Genomic DNA, 22081 nt, shown 5'->3' with positions numbered 1-22081 from the left:
GATTTCATCGTAGAGAAAGATTTCCTATGTTCTTGATTTAATTTTGGAACATTCACAGCAACTGCTTCTGTCAGCTGAATGGTATTATAAGACAGTTCACTCAGGTATTGACGGTTGCTGACAGTGGCTCCTTGCTCTTATGAAGGTGGTGGAAATCCGAACTGTAGGATTGTTTTACCCGACGTGGATATGACAATATCCTCAAGAAGGATAAGGCATTGGTTGTAAACAATTTGGAGGATAGTTGGGCATCTTCACACTCTCTCTCCATTAGCCTTCTAACATCTTCTGCAAGACTGTCTCTGTATTTCTCCCACAATTTTAGGGGGTCTGCAACCTGGCAGAAAACCAACATGATGGCAAACAGCTGATGGAGTTTGTTAGGAAAGTCAGAGATGGAGGCTTCTTCCAGAGTGCAATCCCAGTGAACATCGTCCTCCAGAAAGCCAAGTGCACTGCATGCTGCTTGAAATGTCAGCTGAAGTACCCCTGCCACAGTTTTTAGGGCAGTAAATGACATTGGGCCACGGATCTCATGCAAGAGGAGGCGTAGGTAGTAGCATTCAGCATTACTGGGATGGACGGTATACACTCTACCCAAAACCTGATCTTTCTTCACCCCCAGATAACCTGGCATAGGCTTCCCTTGTTTCCTCCTGCAGAACTGGTTGCCTTTCCATATGTAGTAAGTTGGAACTTCGCAATATAAAAGGGTCCTTGTGAAACATTGACTTTGCACAGCTCAAAAAAGGCCAGAAGTGTTGTTTTTGGAGGGTTATTGATCCTTTCAACAACATTGTGCTCAGTAAAATAAACTCTCTGGCCATTTATGAGATGTACGGCAAGGTGCATAACAGGAGGAAACCTTTCATGAATAGGGAAGCAGAGAATGCGCTAGGCTGCTTTAGAGCTGCTGATGTATTGTCCTGCCTCATACCTTGTCACCTCGTCCACATCTTCAATGGTGAATGCTGCCTGGTCAGAACCTTTGTTAATATGTATGTATTTACAAAAGCAAATGTATTTTATGGATTTAACTGAATTGCAGTACTCAACATTTATAGGAGCCAAGTAGGTGCGAGAAAGGACAGGGTTGTATGGCACTACCCAGCGATTGTCAAAATCGAGTCCAGTGATGTTGGCAGTGAAGCCACTTTCTGCCGGGGACTGCTTGCGATACTGACGATAGCCGTCCTCTCCGGTTTGAATTTCCTTCAAAAAGGGCCAGGGGTACTTCTTGCTGCAGGTGCCATCCACCATGCAGGGTGAGTTCCTGTTGAGGGGTCCACATGGGCCATGGATCATTGTCGTTTTGATAATGTCATGGAGGATTAGGTCTAGGTCAGGATCAGGTACCTCAGCATTTATAACTTTGTCAATGGACTCTGGTCTTATCTTCTCTTCTAGCTAGAGAAGAATATGAACGTGGGGAGTCCACGTTTCTGCCATTCAACAGTGTTTAGTTAGTTTTAGTTTAGTTTTATTAAATTTATATACCGCCCTTCTCCCGAAGGACTCAGGGCAGTGTACAGCCAGGATAAAAAACCCACAATATAAAAGTTAAAAACAATTTAAAATTATTAAATAGTTTGGCCCACAATCTAAAATAACATAAAATAACCCATTAAAAATAATATTTTAGGCCAGCCCTGCTTGATGGAATAATAGTGTTTTAAGGGCGCGACGAAAGGTGCGAAGGTCGGGAATCCGACGAATCTCCGGGGGCAGCTCGTTCCAGAGGGTAGGTGCCCCCACAGAGAAGGCTCTCCCCTTGGGGGTCGCCGGTCGACACTGTCTAACCGACGGCACCCTGAGGAGATCCTCTCTGTGGGAGCGTACTGGTCGGTGGGAGGCTATCGGAGGCAGAAGGCGGTCTCGTAAGTACCCAGGTCCTATGCCATGGAGTGTACATGTGACATCTGGTATTTCCAAAGATGCAACCTTTAGTGAGGAGCTTCATGATATGTTTTACTTTCACGTGATAAACCCTTGGTACTATGTCATGTCTATCATGAGATTTTTGTCCATGTTTCAAGATCTGTACGATTTCTGGCCATTTCGGATTGCAGATAAATGTAATGAACAGATCCGGTCGTCTGAAATGGCACACATACGTCATCGCATCTTGAATTCGCTCATGCATACAGCGGGGTCCTTCAGTGAATGAAGATGGCAAGACAACCATTTTGCCAAGCTGTGATAAGTGGCTGTCAGTTCTTGTCATGGCATCCTTCAGGTGCACATACTCCTCACTTCTCAGGGGTTTTTTTGTTTCTATGAATCCAATTGAGTCTTTCACTCTCAATTTTCGCATACATATCAACCAGAAATTGATTAAGAAGGTTGCAGAACAGCAGTAGTTAGCATTTTTTGCCATCACGCTCCATTATCCTGTAGCTGTAAAAGGCAGCAGCAGACCGGTCTTCTTGAGAGGAACCAATGTTTGGGTCACATTGAGGTAGCCATCTTCTCCACAGCAGAACATCAGAGGGTACTGGAGAGCGTCATAGGCATGGTGCGTCTCACTGATTCATAACAACTTGTTGTCTCTGCTGTGGAGAACAATATCTTTCTTCTCAAAATCCTGGCCAACAATGAGAACAGTCACTTCTGTAATCGTGGAGGTATTGAAACGGTGCTCTCCAGAAGGCTTCCTATCGGCGTTATTCACCACTTGGAAGTCCTTGTGGCCCTTAGGAACAGAATCAACAGCAGCCTTAAGTTCCAGAATATACTTGTTGTGTTCATGCAGCAATTTATGCAGTTGGCTAACCAGTTGTGGATTAACACCTGGGTAGATTCCTCAACGGATGTCCCTCTCATTGTCATCATCACCAACAAAGTATATCTGGAGAAATGAAGGCTGCTGCTGAGGCCCCGCCATGATACTCCCTATCCTGTGGTAGACCTGCCCCTGCACTTTGAATGTTGGCATAAAATTTCCCTCCTTCATCTCTCTGGCTCCAAAAGACGTCATTTGGAAGCATCCATTGTACTTCCGGACAGCAGAAAGGAAGTGCTATGCCATTGGATGCTGTGGGTGAGAAGGCTGTGTAAGAGTTCAGGATAGGGGCTGAAGGGGAGGGAGGTAGACTTTACCGCCACTGCAGCACATCCTGGGACTCGCATCCTGCCACTTTAGAACATGGCACCAGGCTCAGGGTAACCAGAGTCTGAGATCAGCTTCCTGCTGTGAAAGTAAAACTGAAAGTGAAACTCCTTTGCTTGTGTTTTGCATTTGGAACAGATTTCTTTTCAGGTGAGGAGGGGGAATAGAACTCCTTAGCATCAGAGTGTGTTAATCATAATATAGGAAATACTAATGCTCTGATGGTCATTTCGAAAAATCCTTTCTTAGTGAGCACCTAGAAGCCAAGCAGAACATACGTGGCAAATTTCAAGTTTGTAGGCTTTACGGTTATGGAGATTTCATGATTAATGTGTGAGTAGTATTCGCTTTTATATTTATAGATTTAAATTTAAATAATTTTTAAAAACCCATCTATTCAGTTACAAGGAGTTGAAATCAAGTTGAGGGCATATAATAAATCACTCAAAATAAACAGAAGAAAATGAAAGAAGAAAGAAGACAGAAAGAAGACTGAACACCGCCTCTCTATAAACTGCAGTTGTAACGTCAACCAGCATCCCGGCTTTTTTGTGCACCTGGCTACGTTAGATGAATTTTTGTGCTACGTGTAGGATTTTGGCACCGTGTCCTAGATTTAGTCTTAAATCAACAACAGTTCAAGCCAGACCATTTTTGTTTTTAAAGCTGCATTCAGGTGCTTGGCAAATTGCTTTACCTAGAGCAAAGCGCATATCGCTGCTGAATGAAATCAGCCGTCCTTCAGCCGCAGCCTCTTTCCAATGGTACCAGGATGAGGGACCTACATTGCTTGTGTCTGATTTTGTCTTTCTTATGGGAACAGATGGTGAAGGCTTACAAATATATGAGTAGTATTTTTCTAGTGAGTCATTCATCGAACCAGCAAGCCACAGACAGTGCCAGGCCACCCAGCAAGATGGATGTTAACCGGCTCCAGGAGCAATATCACTACTTAAAAGAGAAACAGAAGCTACACACCCATGTCGTTGTGTTTAAAACAGGTATGTTTTGGAGCAACAGAGAGTCTGACTACCAGGCATTCCTAAATTCTCTGTTGTTCTCCAAGAGGAAGGCGTTTGCACTGCGAGAGGCAACTTTTCATTAGATTTTATTGTGAAATTTCTTATGCCATCTTAAAAATTAGCCGATGCGGTGGGCCATATGTTATGCGTCTGTTAGTCTTTAAGATGCCACAAGACTCACTGTGGTGCCTTTGAGAGCAGACAAGGAATCCATTCCTCCGTGTGTTTACTCGGAAGCCTTTCTTTCAGTGTTGCTTGGGATTGACTTCCTGCTGCTGGGAGAAGTTCATCATGCATTTTCCTCTATATTGCTGACAGCAATAGTTAATAAATGTTTCTCCCCGGTGGGTCTTATGACATATTTGTTTAATCCTGCTCTGGAGTTTGCTTTAATTTACAAATCTGGAGGAAAAAATGGAGAGATTTTGAACCCTCCCAAATCCAAGCAGGATACTAAGGAACTCAGCAAACGGAAGAAAAATCTGGCATGACGGGAAAAATACCCGGATTTGCAGTTCAAAAAGTGTTTAATTAAATGGTTCTTAGGACCCCAACTCATTTGATGTAGGAGAAAAGGTAAAGGACAAATAGCTAGAACTGTTCCTCTATGTTTTTAAAATACTAAGCTGACAGAAGTCATCAGAATATACCGGTTGATTCAGTTGTCTGATTGAATTACAGTAACGTGCTCTGGAGTAGACATTCAAGGTGAATCTTTTTCTAGAAGTTGAGATACTTAAAAAAAAATTAAGATCTTATGTTCACCAACTTGGATAAAGAATTCAAAAATAACTGTTCTTGGAAGGACAGTCCCAGAAAACTTGAAAAGTAGAAACCTCAGCATACTTAGGATATTAAAATTTTCCTTTGAAGTAAATTCAGTTTTTGAGGAATGTGTCTTGAGGAATGCAGCCAAGGAGTTTTCTGAATAACAATACAGGTAGTCCTTGACTTATAACTACAATTGGGACCAGGATTTCAGTTGATAAACAAGACAGTTGTTAAGTGAAGTTGCACCCAATTTTACAAAAAGTTTGCCACGACTGTTAAGTGAATCTCTGCAGTTGTTAACTTAATCACGCAGTCATTAAGTGAATCCGGCTTCCCTTATTGACTTAGTTGTGAAAAGCCAGCTGAGAAGGTCACAAATGGAAATTACATGATCCGGGATCATGTTAGCATCATAAATTGCCAATTGCCAAGCATCCACATTTTGATCATGGATGCTGTGAAGGTTGTAAATGCGAGGACAGGTCATAAGTTTTTTAGTGCTGTTGTAACTTCGCCTGGTCACTAAAGGAATGGCTGTAAGTTAAGGACTATCTGTACAGAATGGTTTGACGCTGCCTTATTCCAAGATGGTTTTCAATTTTTTTTGTCTTAAGAACTCTATTCAGAAATTATATCCTGTCTCTATTTTATCTATGAAGTGGGCTGGACTGATAAGAGAGTGACGGGCCAAAGTCACCCAGCCTGCTTCCATGCCTAAATGAGGGCTGGGACTCACTGTCTCCTGGGCTTTGGTCCAACACTTTCATCTCTATGCCAAACTGGTTCTCAAGATCATCATTTCTAAATAATGCCCTTGTATGTAAATCTCTGTTTGTTTCAGTTTTGAATTGTTCGTTCCATGGAAGTTTTTTCAGTTGTTCCACAATTGCTTAATGTTCTTTCTTAAATCCTGCCAAGAGCTCTGTCCTTGCAGAAGTAGGAACACCTAATTTAATAAATAAAGGCATTGTATCGTGTGCAAATTAACTTGTTTGCTGACGACTCCTACAGCAGAACTGGTTTTTTTTAAAAGCAAAGCTCGCTAGAGGTAGTCCTCAATTTACAATCACAATTGAGCCCAAATTTTTGTTGCTAAGCAAGGGCAGTTTTTAAGTGGGTTACACCTCGTTTTATGACCTTTTTCGCCACAGCTGTCAAGCGAATCACTGCAATTGTGAATCAGGCAGTCGTTAAGCAAATCTTGCTTCCCTCATTGACTTTGCTCATCGGAAGAAACCACCTGGGAAGGTTGCAATAGGTGATCACATGATCCTTGGAGAGTGGGACTTCCATAAAATCATACAAGCACGCAAATTTTGATCCCATGGCCATGGGGATTCTAGAACAGTCGTTAAGTTTGAAAATGGCCATAAGTCACTTTTTTTCAGTGTTGTTGTAACTTCGAACGGTCAGTAAACAAATGGTTGTAAGTCAAGGTGTACCTGTAGTGCTTTTCATCTGCTTTAGACGTGTTTGGCAATCAAAGTGAACATTTGTAGAGGACAGCAAGTTAAGACAGGCTAAACTAGAAGATCAATGGATAATCCATGGAAATCAAGTGTTTATTCCACATCAACACATGGACTTTCCAAACTTGCTGTCCTCTACAAATGTTCACTTTGATTGCCAAATATTGCCATCAGCAGTTCAGCGATTCGAATCCTTAGTGCCGCGTAACGGGGTGAGCTCCCGTGACTTGTCCCAGGTTCTGCCAACCTAGCAGTTCGAAAGCATGTAAAAACTGTAAGTAGAAAAATAGGGGCCACCTTTGGTGGGAATGTAACAGTGTTCCATGCGCCTTTGGCGTTGAGTCATGCCGGCCATATGACCACGGAGATGTCTTCGGACAGCCCCGGCTCTTCGGCCTTGAAACGGAGATGAGCACTGCCCCCTAGAGTCAGGAATGACTAGCACACATGTGCGTACAGTACAGAATTAAGTCCATCTTTCAACCATCTTTGGATGTCTTGCATCAATACAGCTTCCCAGGAAAACTGAAATCATGTCTGCAGTCCTAGAGATATTGTTATGAGGCTCAACTGTGTTCTGAGAAAACAAGGAAAAAAAGAGGAACAGCAAACATATTTATTAATTGATGCATTTATATTGGTCATTTGTTATATTTATATCCCACATTTTAAGATTACACAGTTCTTCATTTGTCATTCCTCGGTCTACACCATGGGGTTGCACATATAGGTAGTCTTCACAGCCATTTATTTAGCTACCGTTCAAAGTTATAGTGGCACTGAAAAAAGTGAATTATCACCCATCCTCACACTGAAGTTCATTGCAGCATCCCTGCAGTTACGTGATCCCGAATTGAGCACTGGCAAACCAGCATGTATTTACAATGGTTACAGCATCCCGGGGTCGTGCTATGGCCATTTGTAAGTTTTCCAGCCACCTTCTGACAAAGTCAATAGGGGAAGGTGGATTTAAATATTGTGTGATTCACTTAACAATTGTGGTAAAGAAGTTCATAAAATCAGGTGCAACTGCCTTAATAACCAGCTTGCTCAGCAACAGAAATTTTGGTCCTAACTGTGGACCTCCTATAAATGTTTTCAAAGGGTACTGAAGAAAAAGGGAAATGCTTCAATGTAAACTCCTAACTTTCTCCAGATGTGCCGGGATTCCAATTCCTACAGCTCCTTGCCAGCATTATGGGAGATGGACTTCCAAGACATCTAGAGCACAAGAAGTTAGAATAAGTTGTTGTAACGACTCAGCTTCAGGCTGAAATTCACCTTGAAATGTTCCTAAACGTTACAGTGAAAAGCAGCCAGGTGGAAACTGAATAAATAACGTGAATCCTGAATTTTAATATATAACTAGGAGAGAATTGTGTTGCATTTGGATGACTGCTTATCAGGTTATGTCATCATGAACTTTCTCAACTTTCTTGTTAGGGATCCATTGCACCCATGGCCAACTCCTATACTAAAGGAAAAACAGATAAAAGGAAAGGGAGAATTATTCCTGCCAATGGAAACCTTTCAGCCTGCCTCAGCTTCCAGCTTGATTTTGGGAAGATATGTATGTGGAAGAGGCATCTTCCACTCTGTTCCCAATTACTGGCCTTTTATGTTCTTTTGTCCATGTAAGAATAAATGAAAATCAGCTTCTCCTTTCTGTCCCAGTTTTAATGGTATACATTGATTCCAAAGCAGGCTTGTTCCAATTTGGCACACCTTTCTGAAATGTTGGCATTGCAACTTTTGGGCTTATAGCACATCTGGAGAATGCCAAGTGGGGAGGCCTATTTGTCCTTCTGTTTCTTTGGCCCAGTTCAGATGGCTGATGAAGAAAGTGAGGATAAGGGCACTTTTCCACACATAACTGGCCTTGGGAGTCAACATGTGGGAGCGGAGCTTCCAGAAAGCTTGAAAGGCAAATTTAATTCATTTTGTAGGGATCTTGGTGCTCTCTGAGCTTTGTTGTTTTCTTGCAGACATTTTCTTATCCAGTTAAGCAACATCATCAGTGTTAAAAGAGAGTGAGACTTGATTTCTGTACTCCGATTAAGGGATACCCCAAGGAAGGATCTACCAACTCAAACAAGCCAACAGTAAATAAAGCCTAAACAAGGAATCACCAAGTACACTCCCACCAATACTAATATGGCAAACCACTTCTACTATAAATAAACAGACAGCAAACCCCACTCTTTTCTAGTACTGATGATGTTACCTACTTGGATAATGAAATATCTGCAAAAAACAAAATAAAACCCAACCAACTTCAGAAAGCACTAAGGATCCCACAGCTCCTCAACCCTGAGCTACAAATATTCTCTTTAATTCACTTTATATAGTAATCCAACCACTCCAGAGGAAATGTTGCAGTGGAAAACATAACTTCGGCCTTCTCAAAGGTGCAGGACACCTGGCTGCTTTCTTATATTGCTTTTGGGGATCCATGAATGGCACTCAATGTGGGTGGGTCAAAATGGGGTCAGTAAATGTCTGGGAGTCAACAAGTAGTTGATAAATGATAGAAGATTTATTGGGATGAATTAACCTTTTTGGGTCTCTGTGGAGCTCCCTAATCCTGGATATGAGGTTAACATATCATTGTCTATTCAATGTTGGATGGTTAGCCTCCACTCTTAAGTTAAAGTAATAATTATTAAATTATTTGTATGTAATATATGTTTGGTGGAGGTTGATGAACAATCTGGAACTTTGTGAAGTGTCAATGAACTACAAACCTTGGGGACCCCTGGTTGACACTTCCCTTGCTTGAAAAAACAATATAGGAAGATAGAATGCTGTTTAGGTTGCTTTTCAACAGATGGACCATCTATATGGAGAACAAGCCAAGTCAAGCAGGGGTGGATTCCACTTACCTTCGCTACCAGTTCGCAATGGGAGTGTGCATGCAGCGCTTCTGCACATGTGCAGAGCGTCCGTGATGATGTCCGGACAGGTGGTTGGAGCCTCCCGCCACCACTACAACCGGATCACAAGATCCGGAGCAAACCGGTAGGAACCCACTACTGAAGTCAAGGAAGGAGAAGGAAATACTATTCACTTATTTGTAAAATTTATTGGACACCCCTCTTACCAAAGGATATCTCTGGGCAGTTCTAATCCTACTCAATGACATAAAATGCTCCTTATATTTGGGGAATGAGGCCATCACTTATGTAGAAGGGAGTTGAACTTAGATTTTAACCCCTGTACACAATCTACACAGTTATAGAATACTGAATAACAGAGTTAGAAGGGACCTTGGAGGTCTTTTAGTCCAACCCCCTAAGTCAGGAAAACCTATACCATTTCAGACAAATGCTTGTCTGATCTCTTCTTTAAAAAATCAGTGTTGGAGCATCCACAACTTCTGGAGGCAAGTTATTCTACTGATTAATTGTTCTGACTGTCAGGAAATTTCTCCTTAGTTCTAAGTTGCCTCTCTCCTTGATGAGTTTCCATCCATTGCTTCTTGTCCTGCCTTCGGGTGCTTTGGAGAATAGCTTCGCTCCCTCTTGTTTGTGGCAGCCCCTGAGATATTGGAAGACTGCTCTCATGTCACCCCTAGTCCTTCTTTTCATTAAACTAGACATACCCAGTTTCTACAACCGTTCTTCATATATTTTAGCCTCCAGTCCTCTGATCATCTTTGTTGCTCTTCTCTGCACTCTTTCTAAAGTCTCAAATCTTTTTCTTTTTTTTTTACATTGTGGCAACCAAAACTGGATGAAATATTCCAAGTGTGGTTTTAGCAAAGCGTTACAAAGTGATTCTAACACTTCACGTGATTTTGATTCTATCCCTTCTATTCTACTCAGTAAGTCTGCGTTACAGATTTGATGCCAGTCTTGCCTTGAGCTCTAAAATGCAGTATGTGCATAATACCAACTTAACAGTACTGTTCAAACATCTGGGAATAACTTCAAGGCCAGGTGCATGGTAAACACCAGCCTTCTATATACATACTCAGGGCTAAAGATTTTCAAAGTATCAATAACATGGAAAATTGCAGATGTGAGTTTCCCATGACACAGAGACACTTTTCCTAACAATTACCAGAATCCCAGGCCTAGAATGGCCTGGAACAATAAGAGTTGTGATCAAAACACATCTAAAAGTTACTAGATTGGAGAAGATTCATGCGTTAGATCCATTCACGGAGAAAGAACTCTGGGACAGTTGCCAGTTGCTACAAGAGCATAATAATTGGCCTCTAATTACCTAATTTATCTATGGATGAAATAGTTCTTTCTGTCCATTCATTTCAGTACTGTTGCTGTACTGCATAGCTGAGGCATGTCATGCTTCCTTCCACTAGACTAGATCGTCATAGGGTTGCTATAGGCCAGTGATGGCTAACCTTTTGCCATCGCGTGCCAAAAGTAGGGGGAGTAGGGGAGTCGCTCGCACGTGTGCCCATACCCATAATTCTATGTGCCCCACCCCCCACGTACACGTGTGCAACCTCCCTGCGCTCGCCCCACTTTTGTCATGCGATGGCAAGGTAGGCCCATTTTTCGCTCTCCCCAAGCTCCAGAGCCTTTCTAGGAGGCTGGGGAGGGCAAAAATGGCCTTCCCCACTCCCCCAGAGGCGCTCCGGAGGCCGGAAACAGCCTTTTTCCTGACTTCCGGTGGGCCCAAAAGGCCCGAAAATCAGCTGGCCGGCATGTGAATGCACGCTGGAGCTGAGCTTGTGTGCCCACTGATATGGCTCCATGTGCCACCTATGGCACGCGTGCCATAGGTTCGCCATCACAGCTATAGGCTGAAGAAGAAATCTGCTTTGTGATCCACCTTGCAGTAAATCTTCTAAAGGTAGTCCTCAACGTATGTCCATAACTGACCCCAAAATTTATGTTGTTAAATGAGAAATTTGTTAGGTGAGCTTGTTCCATTTTACGACTTTATTTGCTACTTTAGTTAAGTGAATCAGTGCAGTAGTTAAATTAGCAACACGGTTGTTAAGTGAATCTGGCTTCCCCATAGACTTTGCTTGTCAGAGGTTCGCAAAAGGTGATCACATGACCCCAAGACACTGCAAGCGTCATAAATATGAACCAGTTGCCAAGCATCTGAATTTTGATCATGTCACCATGAGGGTGCTACAGTGGTTGTAAGTGTGAAAAATATTCATGTCACTTTTTTCAGTGCTTTGAACAGTCATTAAACAAATTGTTGTAAGTAGAGGTACCTGTATCATCACTCTTAAATGTTATACCATGCCATCTAGGGAAAGCCACTACAAGGCCAATTGCAAGCAAAACAATAGAATATAAACAGAAGTAAGAAGTTTACAGGTAGGTCTAGACTTATGATCACAAACCCCATTGGAAAATTCATTGTTAAACGCTGCAGTCATTGAGGCATCATAGGACCACTCAATTTTACAACCCCTTTTTTCCCCATGGTCATTAAGAAAGACATTAGGTGACCATGACTTGTGACCTCCTGCTGGTTTCCACGTTGACTTTCTTGGAAGCCAGCTGAGAAGGTTACAGATGGTGATAGTGTGACCCTGGAATGCTGCAAACATTTTAAATACGTGACAGTTGCCAAGTGCCCAAAAACAATCAGGTGACTGCAGGGACGCTATAGTAGTCGTAAGTCTGAGGATGGTTGTAAATCAATGAAAATAAATCTTTTCAGTGATGTTGTAATTTCAAACAGTTGCTAAATGAATGGTCATAAATTGAGGCTAGCCGTAAGGTTTACTCAGACAATAAGTAAAAGATGTAGTTTATGCCACTAAAATTCTGATCTTGTCGTTTTAAAAAACCAAGAAAGCTGTTAAACTCTGTATAAAACATGCTTATCTGCAGCTACCATATATTCTTTATTATAAAGGACAGTTCTTTATTTCAGAATGTTATTCTAAATCTAAAGATTTAAGATCCGAAGTACTTTTATTTAAAAAACCCTCACTTTTATTCTTTACTAGCTGTGGCCCAGTCTTGTGGGTATACAATATTTTTTGACCAAGTGCCAATAATTTCCCTCTGTAGCTCAGATCACGCCTACTTTGCCTCCGTCCCAGTTTGCCGCAGGTGTAAGAACTGGTTTCCCGGCTTGCCGGTATAACCGCCTTCACCTTCGCAGCTCTCTGCACCACAGGCGGCATCGGGGTCCCTGCCAAAGGTATGGCATACTCCGTTAGTCGGGAGGACACTTCGCAGCAGTTGACATTTCCCGCCATTTTGCTTGTGGTTTTGGTGGCGGCGGCGCTGAGGGGAAAAGACCCGGCTCGTGCCTGCCATTGTGGTGCTGCGACGTTAAAGTCCAAAATGATAGTATAGCCAGAATGTTATTCTAAATCTAAAGATTTAAGATCCGAAGTACTTTTATTTAAAAAAACCCTCACTTTTATTCTTTATTTATTTATTTTGGTTCTCTTGCCCACTTAATGCAGTCTTTTACGTTCATGTGGAAAAAAATCTGGACAATCAAATTGTCTTTTTAGTGCTTGATAATGCTTGATTTTAGAGTTTTTTATTGGAATATGCATTTTTGTAAAGTTTTCCTTGGTTTGGCTCTTGAATCTTCCTTTCTAATTTTATTTAGTGATTTTCACATTTCTAAATCAATTTTTTTGTCCTTATGAACTTTGCCCCCTTTTTAGGTTTGTCTTTTATTTCTTCCAAAAAAATATGTCCACTGTATTATATTTTATGTGCCCAATGGGAGACCGCAAAAATGCAATTGCCACAAAAAAATTATAGGGGTCAAAAACATCAGGGTGGCAACCCCAACTTTTTTTTTTTATTTGCTAAAAGTGGGGAGTTTGATTTGATCACATCTTTGAAAGCACCATACGGAGCTTCCCGACACCTGCCTCACCCCACCCCCAGCCCCAGCACCTTATACCTAGAGTCATCAGGTCAGCATCTCCAAACCTCTAATTACTTCTGAGCTTGGTTGGGGTTTTTTGGAGACATTTCAGAGGTGGGTTCCTCCCGGTTCCACCAAGCTGGTAGCGGTGACAATATGACGTCACTGAACCGGTTCTCTTTGTTTGGGAGCTGCCCGCCACCGCATTATTCTTACCTTTTATTTAGCCCTGCCCCCAATCTATTCACTGCCTCCCGAGCCCCAGCTGATCGGGTAGAAGGAACTGTTTAAACTCTTGCCGCAGGGCTTCAAAGAGCTGCCCTACAGCTGATCAGTGTTAAAAGGCAGTGTGGTAGACCGGTGCCTCCAAAAACAAATCGGTAGATCGGTACAGCTCTGCAAGCAGTTTAAAAACCTGGTAGACCAGTACCTCTGCTAAATCCTAAAGAATTGTCACATGACTATCAAACCATGCCCACAAAATAAGCCACACCCACAGAACCGGTAGTAAAAAAAATTTAGAACCCACCCCTGAGACATTTCATTAGTAGGTAACATCATTGGTGCAGTTCCAGCACTGATAATGTAATTGTTGGGAAGAAATATCCATCTGGTTCAGCTCCAAACCAGGAGAAAGGCACTGGAGATATGGAGGCTGATTGGAAAAATAGGTTTAATGATGAACAGAAGCACCAAGCACATGGTTCTGGGCACCTGACCACATGGAGTTGAGAGTGAGGGGTTTTTATACCTTCTCTTGGGTTTGCACTTGAACTTCCTGTTCCTGTGCAAGAACATGTATTCTATAGGCTGTTGTAGGGGTCATGTAGGGGTCATAGCTGGCACTGTAGGTTGTGGGCTAAGTTTGGTTCAGGTTTGGAGGGTGATGCAATGAAGGGGTGTTAGGCAATTCCTATTGTGGCTGAGGGCTAATCCTATCTTTGTTGGATCTTGGGTAAGGGTGTTTGCTTATGAATAGAGCTATCTATCTCTTTATCTCTTAAGTGCTGACGTCTGCTGACGTCAGGAAAGAAATGTGGGGGCTGCTTTCTCCCTCTAAAAAACTTCTTATCCAGGGAAATATAATATTCTGCCTTTTTAATATTTCCTAAAATATTTCATTCTTCTAGGAGAGGGGTGGGTGCTAACTTTCTACGTTATCTAGTTTGGATAATAAAGCATCTGCAAGGAAACCACCCAGCTCAGCAAGCGCCAAGGACCCCTCCTTTCAACCCTGAGCTACAAATATTCTTTACTCTAGTTAACTTGTTTGATGCAAGAAAGTCCTTCAAATAACCTGCAGCCAAACTCTCTTGGCCTTTAATGTCAAAAGTAATATTGTTAATTGTCTTGTTAAGAACAGGTCTTGCAGATCAAACAAACAGAACAAACAGTTTTTAATAGCAGCAACAGGCGTTTTAAACAAGTATTCAAACAAGTATTTTTAAAAAAGGCCCGTTGTTTAAAATCAACCCAGGAAAGGACTAGTTTGCCAAATTTGTAATAGAAGATTAAAATCACCTTTTTAAAGGAGACCGAAGGGGGGGAAAAGGAAATTTGGAGCCATGACTTTTGGGAAAGCAAAAAACTAATAGAGGCAGGTCAAGAGGAAAGGCAGCGTGCTTTACACCAAGTATGACACCAAGTGGCTGACAGACAGTATGGATTTCTACTAACACTGAAAGGATTTTCTAGAAAATATGGGTAAATCCGTTTCAGAGGCATTCTCTGCTGCTGCTGTCTCAGTCTGGCAAAACTAAGGAAAATTTTCATTCATGGCAAAAAAAAAAAAAAAATAGTAACCCCAAGACCAGAGAAAATAAATTAGTACAGGTAGTCCTCCACATACGACCACAACTGAGCCTAAAATTTCTGTTGTTAAGTGAGGCATTTGTTAAGTGAGTTTTGCTGCATTTTACAACCTTCCTTGCCACAGTTGTTAAGTGAATCACTGCAGTACATAAATTAGTAACCCGGTTGTTAAGTGAATGTGGCTTCCCCGTTGACTTTGTGAGAAAGTAACAAAAGGTGATCACGTGACCTTGGGACCCAGCAACGGTCACAAGTATGAACCACTTGCCATCTGAATTTTGTTCGCGTGATCCTGGGGATGCTGCAAAGGTCGTAACTGGGAAAAGCGGTCGCAAGTCACATTTTTCAGTGCTGTTGTAACTGTCACTAAACGAACTGTTGTAAGTCGAGATCCACCTGTAGTTCCTCTAAATCTAAACCTTGTGGGAGGTGCGGCAAATGGAGAGAGCAAGTGCTCCAGTGGTGGTTTGCCACCGGTTCAGACCGGTTCGCAAGAACTGGTAGTAAAACCGCCAGGAGGCCCCGTCCTCCGCCCCGGATGTCGTCATCAGCGATCTGTGCATGCGCAGAAGCAAGGCACGTGCGTGATCCCGTTGTGAACCGGTAGTAAAGGTAAGTAGAGCCCACCCCTGATGTGCTCATATGAATGAAGCTGAAAATACTCATACGCAGTAGATTTGTTTCATTGGCTTGTGTTGAACTGGAGTTAAAGATTGCACTTCGTTCTAAAAGAGTCATCAGGGGAATAAGATGTCCAAACTGCCAGGAACTAGCCAGGCAGGGAGGATACCAGGAAACTACAGGTAGCCCTTGATCCATGATCAGTCTCTTAGCTACCATTGAAAGTTACAATGCATCCCCATAAAGTACTTACATCCCGGTTTCAAAGTTCTGACAGCCAGCATCACATGCGGTCGTGTGTTTGGCGACTGGCCTGCATTTTACACCTGTCTGCGGTGTCCCACAGTCAAATGACCACAATTTACAATATTTTTTTTGCCAAAACTGACATTTACTTCCAATTTGCAGCAAAAAAAAAAAAAAAAAGTCCTATTAGCTAAAATGGGTTTGTTTAATCATTGCCATATGTGCTTAACAATGTGGTGTTTGCTTAGTGACTGTGGCATGCACTTAATAACGGCCCTAAGAAAGGTCATAAATTTGGGCACGATTACATGACGATCTACTTAACAACCATCATGAATTATGACTGTAATTCTAGACTCCATTTTGTCATAAATTGAGAACAATCTATTATCACACTATGCGTGTTGTCTTATTGAACTAAAACATGATGTTTTCCAGATACAACATAGAAAATGTCTAAAAGGTTCTTGGCAAAACAACAGATTAGGGTATCTCACCTGCAAGCTTAGTAGAAAATCTAAAATATTTGCACCCCAAGATACAACAGTAACCAACTGATTTGGAGGGGCTTCGTTCCTAATGCCTTTTCTCCACTCACGTCTTACAGACATGCAAAGTGACTGATGTAGTGGTTGAAAAGAATAAACTATGGAATATTGCCATCTTGAAAAGAAACAGCAGTAAAAAAAAAAGAGAGAGAGAAAATGCGGTGCAGGTGGAGAACAGGGAGAGTTCAAGGGTACTTAAAGTAGAAAACCTAAAGACATTCCTTTTCTAACAATTAAACAATTAATTGTTGGACTATCCATTGTAGCAGATGAAACAAGGACAATAAAGAGACATATAGGAAATATATGTCATATATTTCCAACATCTTTTACTAGGTTATTGAATAAATATGACTTCAAAGTAAAAGGGATTATGAAAAGGATGTTTGGGTCAATAAGCTATTTCTGGGTTTCCTTTCATTATTTCTAAATAAAAAATTGTGGCTTGTTTTTTCCATTCAGAAGTATAATAATAGCTACAGCCAGTCCTCATTTAGTGACTGTTCCTAATTATGATGGTGATGAAAGAGTAACTTTGCAACCAACCCTTGCATCACGGGTGGGTTCCACTTGCCTTTGCTACTGATTTGCAACGGGAGTGCACATGCGCAGAGCGTCCATGATGATGTCCAGGCGGGTGGGCGGAGCCTCCAGCCGCTGTTACTACCGGTTCGCAAGATCTAGACCGAACCGGTAGCAACCCACCACTGCCTTGTATTTACAGTCTTCACAGATAGTAAAGCAAAGAGAAGCTGAAATAAGATCATAAGCAGTTTTGCTTTTACTTAGTGACCACTTTGCTTAACAACCAAGTAGCCGCTCCCAATTGTAATCGCATAGTGAGGACTCTCCGTATTTGGGTATAAGATTCATCTTGTGGCAAATCTTCATCTGCCAGTGGGACTGTATTTGTTCTCCTCAGGAAGCGCTTGAAGTATAAAGTTTATCAGAAAGGATTGCACTTGTACATAATTAACTCTCTAAGAAAGATGTATGCCTGTTTCCAGCCATCTTTTAAAATTTTAAATGGTGTGCACATGCTGATGATGTGGCTGTTAAGTGAGCCATGCCCGATTTTAGAACCTATTTGGCCAGAATAATTAAGTGAATCTGGTTTTCCCCTTTGACTTGGGCTTTTCTGAAGCCAGCTATGAAGGTTGCAAATGGCGATGACATTGCCTCAAGAGGCTGCAACCAGTGGTGGGATCCTGATGGTTTAACAACCGGTTCGGTGATCACGCGCATTGTGTGCGTGCCTGATGAATGCTGTGCGCATGTGTGCAATTTTATGTAAACTTACCTTCCTGCTCGGGAGTAACACACCTCCCTATTGGGGAGTAACACAGCTGAGGCGCGGCAATCTGCTCTGCCGCGCAAATCAGCTGAGAAGATATAGGTCAATGAAGCACAGGGGTGGATGGGAGGGCCCTCCTGATCGTCAGAGCGAAGCGGTTCGCTCCCAGCTGATTATTGGAGTTACCGATTCGTCCGAACCGGTAGAATCTCACCCCTGGCTGCAACCATTGTAATCCATGCGGGTCGCCAAGCGCATGGATTTTGATCTGGTGGTTCTGGGGACGTTGCAAAGTTCGTAAGTGTGAGAACCGATTGCAAGTAACTTTAAATGGTCACTAAACAAATGGTCGTAAGTCAAGGATTACCTGTGCTCTGTTCTAAGCTTCTTTTCAAAACATGGCATCCCTTGTGGCATATAAACGCTGAAATGCTCAACTCTGGACTGTGTAGCATGTTTTCCTACGCTCACAAATTGATCATAACAGATCTAGGGTTATAATGCATCATAGCTGGCTGTGGAATTCTAGAATTTGAAGTCCACACATCTTAAATTCACGGAGGTTGAGAAACACTTCTATATAACGCATTATCAGAAAGTAAGATTTTCCTTTTAAAATTGAATTTTCTCCACAGGTGGAAATGGGAGCATTCCCAAGGAATCCATGATCAGTGCTGTTTTAATTAACAAGAGCATGAAAAAAGCATTAAAAGGAAGAGAGATCAAAGTGGATTTGCCCTGCCACGGAAATGGACAAGACAGTTCACCATGGAGGATACATCTCGGTATCCACCGTCTGGCACATCACCAGGGACAGCCTTGTGATAGCATCCAAAACCAGACTGAACATAGCATGTGGGCTTGTGAAGAGTCATTAGACAGCACTGAACCGGCCATTATGTTCTCCATCAAAGAAGAAAATTCACGCCCTCCTGAAGAGATGGTCCGTTCCAACTTAACTCGGACATCAGTAACTTCCATTTGGGCTTATTCCAGCCTCAACATCTCAGCTTCAAAACCAGTATCTAGTAAGCTATCTTATTATCCTTTCCCTCAGAAGAAAAATCCCAAGATTTCTGAAGCTGCAAGGAAACTTGGGTTATACGTCTCCCAGTGAGAATTTTATAAGGGAAGGCAGTGGTCGGCCTATCACCACAGCTAAAGTAGATAGAGCAAGCTTCTTTTTGCTTCATGCACTGGTATAATTTGCCTGAAATATACAGGTAGCATTTCTGTTCCTGTAAACGTGAGAACTGACTTACCTACCCTGTTTCCCTGAAAATAAGACCTAACTGGAAAATAAGTCCTAGCATGGTTTTCAGTTTGCTCGTAATATAAGCCCTACCCCCAAAATAAGCCCGTTAAGATTGTCAGCCAACTAGATGCATTTAGTACCGTATTCCCCCCAAAATAAGACCTAACCAGAAAATAAGCCCTAATGCATTTTTTGGAGCAAAAATTAATATAAGACCAGGTCTTATTTTGGGGAAAACACAGTACATATACTGTTTTGAATCAATGTTCTGTAAGGCAGTGTTTCCCAACCTTGGTCACTTTAAGAGGGGTGGACTTCAACTCCCATTATCCCACCCCCCCCAATACTGGCTGAGGATGTCTGGGAATTGAAGTCCATCTCTTTTAAAGTGACAAAGATTAGGAATTATTGCTCTAGGACAGTGGTTTCAAACTCAAGTCCCGGGGACCAGATCCAGCTCAAGGGGTGCTTCGATCTGGCTCATGGGGCCGTCCTGGAAACAGTGAAGGACCAGCCCACGGAGTCTCTGCCAGTGAAAACAGAGCTTCATTTTTGGCTGCGATGACCTCCTGCAGCCCTCTGCCAGCGAAAACGGAGCTCGGGAGGGCAGAGCGCTCGGACCACCATAGGTGCCAACACAAGTGATGTCGAGCTGGCCATGCTCCCTGCCCTCCCCCCAAGATCAAACACAACCTTGATGCGGCCCTCAATAAAATTGAGTTTGACACCCCTGCTCTAGGAACATGTATGCAATTTTACGGAAAGGTTATGTAGAAAAGAGATGTCCAACCGTGGCAACTTTGGCTGGCTGGGAGAATTTTGGGAGTTGAAATCCACAAGTCTTAAAGTTGCCAAGGTTGGATGCCCTTGATGTAGAATGGCAGCTACTTCCAAACTTCTGCTTCTCACATGAGAGTGAGAGAATGCTGAAATTATGTTTACTTCTAAAGGATGTTTTTTTTTTTTTGGCTCAGCCAGCCCAATATTCTTCATTAGAAGAAAAGGGAATTTTCTCCCCTAATTCTATAGAGTGAAAATAGGAGGGAAATGCAATAAGGAAATGACTGGTCACCTTGTGGCAGATGCGTGGAGGTACCAAGCATTGAGATTTCCCTCCCATATTGGAAATGAGTTAAATTCCACTGCTCCAGATTGAAACCAGAAGCGTGAATGCATTGTATTTTAATGTCAACCTACTACCCTGTTTTCCCCAAAATAAGACATCCCCTGATAATAAGACCAATCGGGCTTTTGAGCGCATGGCAATAAGGCCAAGCGCTTATTTCAGGGTTCAAAAAAATATAAGACAGGGTCTCATTTTTGAGAAAACACAGTAGCTATATTTTCTTAAAATGTATTTTGAGTGAATAACACTCTAGCATAAACATGAGTTTTGAAGAGAAAAAAGAACTGCCCTGTGGAAATGTTCATTGTCTTAATGGTTAACAACTGTACCTATACAGATAGTCCTTGACTTACAACCATTCAGCAACTGTTTAGCACTGAAAAAAGTGACTTATAACCAGTCCTTGTGCTTAAAGTTGCCCCAGCATCCTCTCCCAATCAAAATTTGGGTGCCTGGTAACTCATTTGTATTTAGGGTGATTGCAGTGTCCCAGGCTTATGTGAATGTCATTTGTGACCTTCCCAGCGAGCTTCAGAGAAGCGAAGCCAACTGGGAAACCAGATTTGCTTAATAGCCATATGACTCACTTAACAACTACAGTGATTCACTTAACCAATTTCATTGTGTACATGACGTACAATGATAACAAAGGCTATACTATACTATAAAAACTGTGGCAAAAACGTCATAAAATTGGCTGTGAGTCTCTTAACAACTGCCTTGCTCAGCAAGGGAAATTATGGTCAATTGTGATTGTAAGTCAAGAACTACTTCCATTTACTCCAGGTTGGTAAGTATTTCCTCATTTAAAAAGAAGAGGATTTGGAGGGTTATTCCAAGTATTCCTAAACACCCCTTTATTCCTTTTAAGAATAAATGAAATGCATTCTTTTTTTTAACATTAAGTGACATGACAGTTAGTCTTTCCTGTCAAAGAATTATTTGTTCACCTTACTTCCAGGTTTTGCTGGGGTGGGGGAGGGGGAATCTCTAGCAACCTGCAGGACTAGTAAGTTTAAAAAGTTTAAAAGTTTAAAAGAGCACACTTTAGAATACTGCATTCATATTATAAAATCCACCATGTTATAAAAAAGATGTTGCAGAGAAGAGCAACAAAGATCATTAGGGGACTGGAGAATAAAACATATGAAGAATGTTTGCAGGAATTGGATATGGCTAGTCTAGAGAAAAGAAGGACTAGGGCAGTGATGGCTAACCTTTTTGCTGTCATGTGCCAAAAGTGGGGGGAGCGCGGGGGGGTTGCACGCGTGCGTGCCGACACCCATAATTCAATGCCCCCCACCCCCCTGTGCATGCGTGTGTGACCCCCCATGCTCTCCCCACTTTTGGCATGTGATGGCACGGTGGGCCTGTTACTCCCATTTTTTGCCCTCTCCAGGCTCCAGAGCTTTCTAGGAGCCTGGGGAGGGCGAAAATGGCCTTCCCCACCCCCCAGAGGCCCTCCGGAGGCCAGAAACAGCCCGTTTTCCAACGTCCGGTGGGCCCAGAAGGCCGGAAAATCAGGTGGCCGGCACACAGATGCGCGCTGGAGCTGAGCTAGGGCAACGCTCGCATGCCCACAGATATGGCTCCGCGTGCCACATGCGGCACACGTGCCATAGGTTCGCCATCACGGGACTAGGGTGACATGATAGCAATGTTCCAGTATTTGAGGGGCTGCTACAAAGAAGAGCAAAGCACCTGAAGGCAGAACAAGAAACAATGGATGGAAACTAATCAAGGAGAGAAGCAACCTAGAACTAAGGAGAAACTTCCTAATCATGAGAACAATTAACCAGTGGAACGGTTGCTCTAATACTGGAGGTTTTCAAGAAGAAATTGGACAATCGTTAGAGATAGCATAGGATTTCCTGCTTGAGCAAGGGGTTGGACTAGAAGACCTCCAAGGTCCCTTTCAACTCTGTTATTCTATAAAATTCCACTTGGGCAGGGAAGGGGATGATCTTTACTCCGCCC

The 22081-nt window shown here is 42.4% G+C and overlaps 1 protein-coding gene across 1 annotated transcript; it reads left to right on the top strand.

The window, feature by feature from the left end:
- The first annotated feature begins 3810 nt into the window (after positions 1-3810).
- Positions 3811-19874, top strand: C4H9orf152 (chromosome 4 C9orf152 homolog). The gene is made up of 2 exons (XM_034401719.3): positions 3811-4110; positions 18359-19874. Exons 1-2 carry the CDS (start codon positions 3834-3836, stop codon positions 18838-18840), a joined length of 759 nt encoding a protein of 252 aa, XP_034257610.2. The 5' UTR covers positions 3811-3833; the 3' UTR covers positions 18841-19874.
- Positions 19875-22081: the final 2207 nt, after the last annotated feature.

The sequence above is a fragment of the Pantherophis guttatus genome, chromosome 4 (genome assembly GCF_059756535.1).
Source record: "Pantherophis guttatus breed Tessera chromosome 4, ASM5975653v1, whole genome shotgun sequence".
In the NCBI taxonomy this organism is placed as follows: Eukaryota; Metazoa; Chordata; class Lepidosauria; order Squamata; family Colubridae; genus Pantherophis; species Pantherophis guttatus.
Note: the sequence above shows the minus strand (reverse complement) of the source record. Positions and strands in the feature narration are given on the sequence as shown.

What these genes read in the sequence shown, in the direction of transcription:
- C4H9orf152 (XM_034401719.3), top strand. Translation starts at nt 3,834, where the DNA reads ATGAAATCAGCCGTCCTTCAGCCGCAGCCTCTTTCCAATGGTACCAGG. An exon ending in TGTCGTTGTGTTTAAAACAG is followed by an intron (nt 4,111 to 18,358) that starts GTATGTTTTGGA and finishes TTTTCTCCACAG; the next exon opens with GTGGAAATGGGAGCATTCCC.